The following is a 10,178-nucleotide window of genomic DNA, read 5'->3' as shown; positions in this document are numbered from 1 at the left end:
AAGTTTATATGTCGCAACCACCAGGCTTTAGTGATTCCAATCATCCCACACATGTTTGCCGATTACATAAGTCCTTATATGGCTTAAAACAAGCTCCAAGGGCTTGGAATGAGAGATTTACTTCGTTCCTTCCTTCTCTGGGGTTCCTGTCTACATATTCAGACCCTTCCTTGTTTGCTAAGCATGATGCACAGTCTGTGATTATTCTTCTCTTGTATGTTGATGACATTATCATTACTGGCAGTGATTCAAAGGCTATTATCGCAGTAATTATAGCTTTGACTAAGGAGTTTGATATTAAAGATTTGGGTCCGCTTCATTATTTTCTTGGAATTCAGATCACTCAGAACTCTAGTGGCTTGTTCCTGTCTCAATCCAAATATGTTTCAGATTTGCTGGTCAAGGCAGATATGGTCCATTCCAAACCTTGTTCCACCCCTTGTTTACCATATAATAGGTTACTCAAGGATGATGGTCACCCTTTCAATAATCCTTCTTTATATCGCAGTATTGTAGGTGCTCTTCAGTACCTTACTTTCACTAGACCTGATATCGCTTTCTCCGTTCATCAGGTGTGTCAGTTTATGCATTGTCCTATGGATTCCCATTATGCTGCTGTGAAACGCATTCTTAGATATTTGAAATGGACTACGGACCTTGGCATTCAGTTCACACAAGGGGATTTGGATCTACATGCCTTTAGTGATGCTGACTGGGCTGGCGATCCCAATGACCGGCGATCCACTACTGGTTCAGTGGTGTATTTAGGGCCTAATCCTATTTCTTGGTCTTCGAAGAAACAGAATACAGTCTCTCGGTCCTCAACCGAGGCTGAATATAGGGCTCTCTCCAGCACTACTTCTGAAATTGATTGGATCCGACAGCTTCTTCATTTTCTGAAAGTTGATGTCCCTTGTCCGACTACATTGTTTTGTGATAATATATCTGCCATAGCGCTTGCTTATAATCCGGTTATGCACCAACGGACAAAACATATTGAGATCGATGTTCACTTTGTGCATGAAAGGGTTGCCAACAGCCTTCTGCAGGTGCATTTTGTTTCTTCGAATGAACAGTTTGCTGATGTCCTAACCAAGGGATTGTCTACTCCCTTATTTCAAACACACTGTTACAATCTCAGACTTGGCAAGCCTCATCCTGAGATTGAGGGAGGATGTTAGATATTATATGCTTGAGGTAGTTAAGGTTGTTTAGAATATGTGAGTAGAGATTATGACAAGTGTCAAGATCTTGTGAGTATTGTAATAGCTTAGTACTTAAGCAATGTAACTAGATATATACAAGAGATAACTGTATAGAAGATCAACAATTCATGAAATATACAAAAGATAACTTTCTCTCTGTGTAAGACTTTTCTGCACTTCTTTCTGCACTTCTTCTGTTTACAACCACCACTAGGGCCACCACAATCGTCATCACCACCACCACCACCACCACCTCCGCTGCTGCCACAACCACCACAACCACAATTACCATTACCACCACCATTGTTGTCGTCACTGTCGCCAACCACCACCGTCACAAGGCCATAACTACAACCACAACCACAACCACAACCATAATCACCACCACTGCAACCAGAACCACCATTGTCATTGCTAGAAGATTGTTACATCTCCACCCCAACCACCACACGTCACTATTTGCACGACTACCATACCCTTACCATCCGCTACCGCCACCGCCATCACCCTCATTGTCACCGTCACCACTTACAACTGCAACCATCATTCTTACACCACTGCCGCCATCACCACTACTATTGTTTCCATCGCGAATGCCAATAAAGCTGCAATCGCCACTACTGCAGCTAAGGCTGGGCACGGGCCGGGCCGGGCCCAATTTTAAAGGAACCGGACCGGACCTAAGTTCAAAGGGAACAGGCCGGGCCGGGCCGGGGATTACATTTTTTAAATTAAGAACCGGACATTACCCGGCCCGGTTGAAACGGGCCGGTTCGGGCCGGGTCCACGGGTCCTTTTTTTTTTTTTTTTCTTCAGAAAATCACTACAGCTTCTAATCGCCATATCCATGGAGGTGAAGCTCCATCAGAAGGAAGACGGCCCACGAGTTCTCAAGGTCCTAGAAGCTCTAAAACAAGCCTCCCACGAGCTACAGACCCACCTGATTCCCCACTCAAACTCATCCTCCGCCATTAACGCCCTCCTCGAGCTCGAGACCGAGTCCGACAACATCCTCTCCCGCGACCCACAACTCTCCGCCCTCTCCCAACACCTCGCCACCCTCAAAACCCTCGTCGAATCCCTCCGCCAGTCCAGCGGCCACCTCAGCATCCGCTCCTTGCTTACTCGCTGCTGCTCGACTCACTGCCTCTCCAAACTCGCCCGGTCTATCGAGTCCGAAATTCAAGCGTGGATCGACCGCGAGTGCTTACATAGCTTGACGCGAGCTCTGGAAGAAGACCCAATTCGCGACGAGGACGAGTTGATCGAACTACTGACTCAGTTCGAGGACCGAGTTGTGCAGGGGTTCAACCATGAGTTGCAAGATTTGATCTTGAAGTCCAAAGTTGTCACCTCGCTCGAGTCAGTTCTGTGCGAGTCGACTCGGTCATCGAAGCGAGTCAAAGAACACACTGCTTTCGCCATTGCAACTCTGATCAAGTTCAATAAAGATGTTTTCGTGGGTCAAGTTTTGATCGGTCGGCCGACGATCAGCTCTCTGATAAAAATCGCGTCTCCGAACGCCATCAGAGTACTCTGCGCGCTCGTCAGGCTGATCAAATCGCCGCTCGTCGACGAGATCGAGTTCAACGGAGAACTACCCCAGATCATAAGCTTCCTGAATTCCGAAGATTTGGAAATGCGAGTGATGGCTATGGTCTGCGTGTAGCTAGTACTCATGAGGTCGAGGCGTTCGAAGAACAAAACGATGTCAGGTGGACTTTTTCTAATAAATTTCTTCACAGAGAGCATAATCTTCTTATTTCTGCGGAAATTACCAGTACATGAAGGCAAAAAACCAGGGGTATCGATGATAGTTTGCTTGGGAGTCTGGCAGGCAGATACAGAGTGATTAGATTAAATCAACGGAAATTTGGAAGGTGGAAACGGTTCGTACCCGCCCCGCCCCGTTTCTCAGCAATTAGGACCCGTCCCACCCCGCAAATGACATGGACCCGACCCGCCCCGCCCCGTTTCAGAATTTTAAAAACAGGATCCGTCCCGTACCCGCCCCGAATCGTTTGGACCCGCCCCTACCCGCGGGTCCAGGCCCCGTTTGCCCAGCCCTAACTGCAGCTGCCAGTGCTAACGTAGGCAATCCAACGTCTACAAAAACCCTCATGATTCATGCAGAGCTTCACCTGGTTTTTATTTTATTATTTTTTTAAACCTACTTTTTGATTCCGTCCTTTTTAAACGTTGCGTGGATTTATTTTGAATTTTAGTGATATTTAAGAATTTCATTTGAAACTTTAAAAGTAAGTTAGTAAAATTGGAATTATCTGTCTAAATAATAATATAATACATAGTTTCTCCTTCCTCAAAATCAACCCTTTCAATCATTCCAAGGACAAATCGCTCTCTCTTTAAGTCTCATCTGGGTCGGGTAAATTTCTTTCTTTGGTTTCGGTTTTTCTTCAATCTGTCTTTCTGGACGGTCATTTTGGTCAATTTGATGCTTCTTGGCTGGCTGGTGTTCTTTTTCTGAGTTGGATTATCGACTTGTGTGGATCTGATTTTGTTTCTTGAGTAAATACTTACCGATCTGTAATTTGTATTCTGCCAAATGGGGAAAAATGGTATCTTTGGGCATCAGGGTTTTGGTACTTGACCTTTCTTGTTGGATCTGATTTGGGTTTTCTCGTTTGAGGTGCTTTTCTTGCTTTCTGGGCAACGGGGTTGTTGTTTGTATGGATGTTTGCTTGAAAGCTAAAGCTCTCTCTCTCTCTCTCTCTCCCACTCCTTATATGAAAGATAAGCCATTTGGGTTTTGTTGACTTTATCATATTTGTATGGATATTGATTTGAAGTTAGTGTGAGCTGGTTTTGGTAATGCCTTTAGGTGTTAGTGGATTCAGGATGTAGTTGTTCGTCGCTTGTCTTTTAGAGGTTTCAAAATTGGAATATGCTGCCTTTTGCACTTCTCTTTACTTTTTATATTCTTCCTTCGTTGAAAGCGCATTGTGTTTGTCTTAAGTTTTAGCTTAAGGTAATTATGCCTGTAATTGGAATTTGGATTGTATTGACTCTAATGATCTTTGTTTTTGTGAGGATCATTTCTTTCAAACATATCTTGTATTCAGAACTTTATTGATATATATTTTTGTAAATATAGCAATTGGAGAAAAACAGGCCGAATCTCTTTTGCAGCTTTCCAAACCATTGATCCCCTATCTCACGCTGAGACAAACCTTTTAGAGAGCCAAACTGTAGGAGAAACCTGTGCTTTTGATGTTCAAATCAACTCAACTAAGCCTTTATCTGGAAACTAAGCAATCTCCGCTAGTCTCGCAAAAGAAAGTGAGAAAATGAGAATGTCGAAAATGTAGGTTACAAGATGAAAGGATGAGAGGAGAGATTTAATTGTTGCATGTCTTAATTGAAGTCAAACTTGATGGAATTTCAGTGATGTGTGATAACTGTTTAGGTAGTATCAGTGGTAATTCTAGGGGGACAGATACAAGATTGGATTGATAGTCATGAGGATTTGGGAATGTATGTTTCACAATGGTTCTGGGAGGTAATGTTTAGTTCAGTATAATCATATTACTTTGTACCTTTCTATTTTCTGTTTCAAATATCTCTATCAGGGAATCAGAGAAATTCTAATAATACTTTGTACCTTTCTTTTTTCTGTCTGCATTACAGTTTTTATGTTGTTGTTGGCAATCAAATACTAATAATACTCTGTTTAATGTTTGAGCAGCAAGGGTTTGTGTCTCATGCTTGTTCATTCTGTCTTTTATTTGTCATTATGAGACATCACTGATCTTACTTCTACTTTCCTAATTTTTCATTTAAATGTTAATTTGTTATTGCAGGCATATCGGCTTACGGCTTTCCTTATTCTAGCACTCTAATCAGTGCAGTTGGGAATTTTGTGGCGCATAAAAAAGCTGAATTGCTGATTCTCTTTTTGGTAGCCAAAGTTTTCTTGAGGACTTCATTCCTTTTTTTTTTTTCTTATGGTAATGTTGTGTCTCTGTACATAAAAATTAGTTCTTTTGCTTTGCACCATTGCCAAACTATAATAAGATAGAACATGATAGTTATATGGACTAGTATGTCTCCATACATTGGCGCTGGACTAAATCAAAGGCAGATAGATGTTTAATTGCATGCTTATTCATCCAAAACTAATTTGAGATTTTTTCGTTCTACTTTGAGACTACATGGTGGTTTAACAATTTACAGCAATACGTATGTGCATGAAACTCCATTCCTGGTGTAAATAATTAATCCTTGTTATATTGAAACATCAACATGGGAATATAGCGGTTCAGAGTTTATATGCACACATTCATTGTTTGGTTTATTTGGAGTCTATCTTTCTTCTTTGCAACAAATGGATTGTCATGCTTCTTCTTATTTGCAGTTTGCAACTGATGATTTCTTCGTCCTTTTCCTTTCAAACTCTTCTTACAATTCTTTTGGTCATGTAACATTTCAGGCTACAAATGAAAATCTCCCACCAAATGTAATTAAGCAACTTGCGAAGGAATTGAAGAGTCTTGATGAATCCCCTCCTGAGGGCATTCAAGTTGGGCTTAACGATGATGATTTTTCAATCATATATGCTGATATTGAAGGGCCAGGCACGTTTATATTTTGGCATAAACTGTAATTTAGTCTTTCACTCCTGCATCGTTTGAATAATTTTGAGATATTTACTGAGCTACAATCTTGGCCCTGCAGCTGGCACTCCTTATGAGAATGGTGTTTTCCGCATGAAGTTGTTATTGTCCAGGGATTTTCCGCACTCTCCGCCTAAAGGTTTGTTTGTTATGATCATAAATGACGTACTTGATAACACTATCATTTAAGTGGACATGTCATATTTCTGTTCCCTTGTTCTGTTTGGAATGCGTGACCATACACAACTGATGATGTTTTTGTTCATGAAAGGCCTATATATGGTAGAACTCTTTTAGTCCCTATTTGGATTATAATTTCTGGAAAATAATTGTTGTAGGCTACTTCCTGACGAAGATTTTCCATCCAAACATTGCGACTAACGGTGAGATTTGTGTCAACACCTTGAAAAAGGATTGGAATCCAAGTCTTGGATTACGACATGTTCTGATTGTAAGTTCTCTTGATGGTTCAGTTATATTCTTTCATTTCTGCTTATTCATCTGAGAATTTTGTGTTCTCTTACAAACTCAAGTTGTCTTGGTTCCGTGCTTTGTGATAACAGGTAGTTAGATGTCTATTGATTGAACCATTTCCAGAATCAGCGTTGAATGAACAGGCAGGCAAGATGCTCCTTGAAAATTATGAGGAGTATGCAAGACATGCAAGGTGAGCTATAGTAATAATGTCATCTGCTTCGGGTTCAGATAAATGGAGCAGGGGAAGGAACTTATTCACGCTGGCTTTTATCACTATTGTTATAGAAATCAAAAGATGCATATGCCAACTATAAATAATATTATTACACATGACTATGCAACTTAAGTAGACTTCATTTCTTGCATGTAGGCTTTATACTGGAATCCATGCTAAGCCAAAACACAAGTTTAAAACAGGAGCTATTTCAGAGTCGACAACTGCACTGAACGTTGATCAAACTAACACTTTGACGCTTAATGCTGATCAAAAGAACACAGCACCCGGTGCTGCTTTGCTGGTGATCTCTGCATCCCCATCACTACTGGCACCTAGTACAGTCACCACTAGAGGAAATGGTCAGGATCAGCCACCCGTTGTAGCTCCAATGGAGACGGGAGTAGGTGGGTCTGCTACTACGATAAGGAAGGAAGGTGGATTGACAAAAGCACAGGCAGAAAAGAAGAAAATAGATGCGAGAAAGAAGAGTTTGAAGAGATTATGAAGTTAAGAGGGATGAATGATTGATTGGAACTTCTGTTATGCAGTTTGTGACTTATTTGTCCTTGATTGATGGAGGAGGAGGGGTTAAAAAAGCCAAAGAGCCGAAATGCATGTAAAATACATGAATTTGAGAAAAGTGATGGATTAAATTTACCCGCTTGCCGCCCCTTTCGTTTTCGTTGGTCTCTTCTCTTGATATGTTTGTGGTATTTTCTGACAAGGTTACGGTGATCTAATTTAAATTGCTGAAACTTGACTATGCTTATGTCTGCAAGTACTTATCGTGTTGAGTCGTAAGAGTGGCTCTACTTTCACCCTCAATCAATAGAATTGAGGGCAGGGCACCCCTAGCTGAAATGTTCAGTTCATTTATCAACTAAAATCACCATCCAAATTTACCGTAGTTACCGTTAAATAGATTACTCCACGAAACACCCTTATCCCCTTTAAAGGGAGTGCACCGGAAAAGAACAGGAACTGGGTTGATCTATTTATTGCGAAGCATCCAAAGCATAATTGCACTCACACGATGCTCAATTGCTCGTGCCAGCTATTGGACTTGTACTAAGAGAAGGCAACTAGATATTTTCATGATTTTCAATTTATATATGTGCATAGTTTTCAGTTGATTGCTATTTATTCTAATCGAACGTTGTTGGTTTTGGACTTGTGAGGACCATCTTCAATGGAAATGTCAAATTATTATAATTAAATTGCAATTGATGGTTGATGTGACAATCTGAAGTATTATGTCAAATATTATGCGTCTCCAACCAAGTTGTCAATTTTTTTTTTTATTAATGTAAAGTTTTAAATGGGTTGTATTTATTAAAAAAAATTGTTGAAACAAAATTTTGTTGGTTAAAGTGTTAGTGGAATAAGGGATATTAAATTAATTAAAAATAAATTTGACATTGACGTCTAGGCCTGGAAATTCCTGACACGACATGAAATTAACAGGTGTTCGGGTTGACACGATAACGAATCGGGTTGTTATCGGGTAACCCGATAAGCACCTGTTAAGATAACGGGTTGATTCGGGTATACACGTGGATAACACGATACACGATAAGCAGAATATTATTTTTATAATTTTATAACCCTAAAAAAATACTGTAATAATTATATATATTAATTTAACAATTTTATACCCCTAAAAACTATAATATATATATATATTAAATTAATTATAATTATATATATATATATATATGTATATTAAATTTTGAATTAAATTTTATAAAAACTATCTTAATAAATACACACACACACACACACCATTGAACCTGATGAGATATGAATTCTCCGAAACTAATTTCAACGATCCCAACTGTCAAACTTGTTATATACTTCAAGATCACATCAACAAAAAATTGCAAAACACAAACATTTAGAGATCAAGTAACGGGACAAAACTTTTCGACGGTTATAAACGAAAAATCATGTTTAACGGTTATTTTAACTTCGATTTTGATGATTTTTTACAGCTACACTCCTTAACCCTATATGAATACAATAAATGAATTCGATCTCAATTTAAAATATTTACACAAGTGGATACCACAAAATCTTATGTTATAATTGATGAAAGTATAAATAAACTCCAAATGTTAGTCAACCTATTGTTTTTATGGGATACGAATTCTCTTAAACTAATTTCAATGATCCCAACCGTCAAACTTGTTTGTATATGCTTCGAGATCACATCAGCAAAAAATAAAAAAAAAACATTTAGAAATCAAGTAACGGGACAATGGTTTTCGATGGTTATAAACGAAAAATCACGATTTAACGGTTATTTTAACTCCGAAATTGATGATTTTTTATAGCTACACTCTTTGACCCTATATGAATACATGAATGTATTCGATCTTCAATTTAAAATATTTACACAAGTGAATACCATAAAATCTTATGTTATACTTAATGAAAGTATAAATAAACTCTAAATGTTAGTCAATCTATTGTTTTGATGAGATACGAATTCTCCGAAACTAATTTCAATGATCTCAACTGTCAAACTTGTTTTTATATGCTTTGAGATCACATCAGCAAAAAATCACAAAAAACAAACATTCAGAGATCAAGTAACGGGACTAAGCTTTTCGACGGTTATAAAAGAAAAATCATGATTTAACGGTTATTTTAACTCTGATTTTGATGATTTTTTACAGCTACACTCCTTGACCCTATATGAATACAATGAATGAATTCGATCCTCAATTTAAAATATTTACACAAGTGGATACCACAAAATCTTATGTTATACTTAATGAAAGTATAAATAAACTCTAAGTGTTAGTCAATCTATCGTTTTGATGGGATATGAATTCTCCGAAACTAATTTCAACGATCCTAACCGTCAAACTTATTTGTATATGCTTCGAGATCACATCAGCAAAAAATTGCAAAAAACAAATATTCAGAGATCAAGTAACAGGACAAAACTTTTCAACGGTTATAAACGAAAAATCACGCTTTAACGATTATTTTAACTCCGATTTTGATGATTTTTTACAGCTACACTCCTTGACCCTATATGAATACAAAGAATGAATTCGATCTTCAATTTAAAATATTTACATTAGTGGATGTGGATATCACAAAATCTTATGTTATATACTTAATAAAAGTATGAATCAACTATAATAACTATATACATTAATTTAACAATTTTATAACCATAAAAACTATAATAATTATATATATTAAATTAAATTTAAAAAAAATTGATGACCATTGGATCGGCTAAGATTTAATCTCAGCCGTCCATTTCATAATTATATATATATATATATATATATATTTTATTAAATTTAAAAATTTGATAACCATTGGATCGGCTAAGATTTAATCTCAACCATCCATTGTAGGCTATTACTCTTCTCTCTCATTAACTCTTGAAGGCAATAAATCAAGCCAAAGTTAATACAATTTCATGATGATCGATGTAAATTGAAGATTTTTGTAAATGGAAGTTTAAAATTTTGAGAAAGACTTGCAACCTTGAAAACAAAAACTCTTTCATTTTGCATATCCTTGCACATTTAATATTTGTAATAGATTAGTAGTGTATGTATTATTTTTTTATTAGGTTCTTATTTTCGAGTGTAGATATAGTACTTAAATGACAAATGTTTT

At 37.8% G+C, this 10,178-nt stretch overlaps 1 protein-coding gene across 5 annotated transcripts; it reads left to right on the top strand.

The window, feature by feature from the left end:
- Nucleotides 1-3,365: 3,365 nt before the first annotated feature.
- On the top strand, nucleotides 3,366-7,190 carry LOC137745143 (ubiquitin-conjugating enzyme E2 22-like). Of its 5 annotated transcripts, none has more exons than XM_068485036.1 (7): nucleotides 3,366-3,591; nucleotides 5,027-5,173; nucleotides 5,656-5,800; nucleotides 5,901-5,978; nucleotides 6,178-6,290; nucleotides 6,403-6,506; nucleotides 6,687-7,190. In XM_068485036.1, exons 2-7 carry the CDS (start codon nucleotides 5,171-5,173, stop codon nucleotides 7,036-7,038), a joined length of 795 nt encoding a protein of 264 aa, XP_068341137.1. In that variant the 5' UTR covers nucleotides 3,366-3,591; nucleotides 5,027-5,170; the 3' UTR covers nucleotides 7,039-7,190. The 5 variants fall into 5 exon arrangements, with proteins under 5 accessions (XP_068341137.1, XP_068341135.1, XP_068341136.1 ...); XM_068485034.1 differs by lacking the exon at nucleotides 3,366-3,591 and adding an exon at nucleotides 3,599-3,808 and having other exon boundaries at nucleotides 5,027-5,124; XM_068485035.1 differs by lacking the exon at nucleotides 3,366-3,591 and adding an exon at nucleotides 3,599-4,725 and having other exon boundaries at nucleotides 5,027-5,124.
- Nucleotides 7,191-10,178: the final 2,988 nt, after the last annotated feature.

Source organism: Pyrus communis, chromosome 9 (assembly GCF_963583255.1).
Source record: "Pyrus communis chromosome 9, drPyrComm1.1, whole genome shotgun sequence".
NCBI classification, from domain to species: Eukaryota; Viridiplantae; Streptophyta; class Magnoliopsida; order Rosales; family Rosaceae; genus Pyrus; species Pyrus communis.
The sequence above is the reverse complement of the archived record's forward strand: the minus strand, read 5'-3'. Positions and strand labels throughout refer to the sequence as shown.

What these genes read in the sequence shown, in the direction of transcription:
- LOC137745143 (XM_068485034.1), top strand. Translation starts at nt 3,772, where the DNA reads ATGGGGAAAAATGGTATCTTTGGGCATCAGGGTTTTG. An exon ending in TGCTGATATTGAAGGGCCAG is followed by an intron (nt 5,801 to 5,900) that starts GCACGTTTATAT and finishes TTGGCCCTGCAG; the next exon opens with CTGGCACTCCTTATGAGAAT. An exon ending in TCCGCACTCTCCGCCTAAAG is followed by an intron (nt 5,979 to 6,177) that starts GTTTGTTTGTTA and finishes TAATTGTTGTAG; the next exon opens with GCTACTTCCTGACGAAGATT.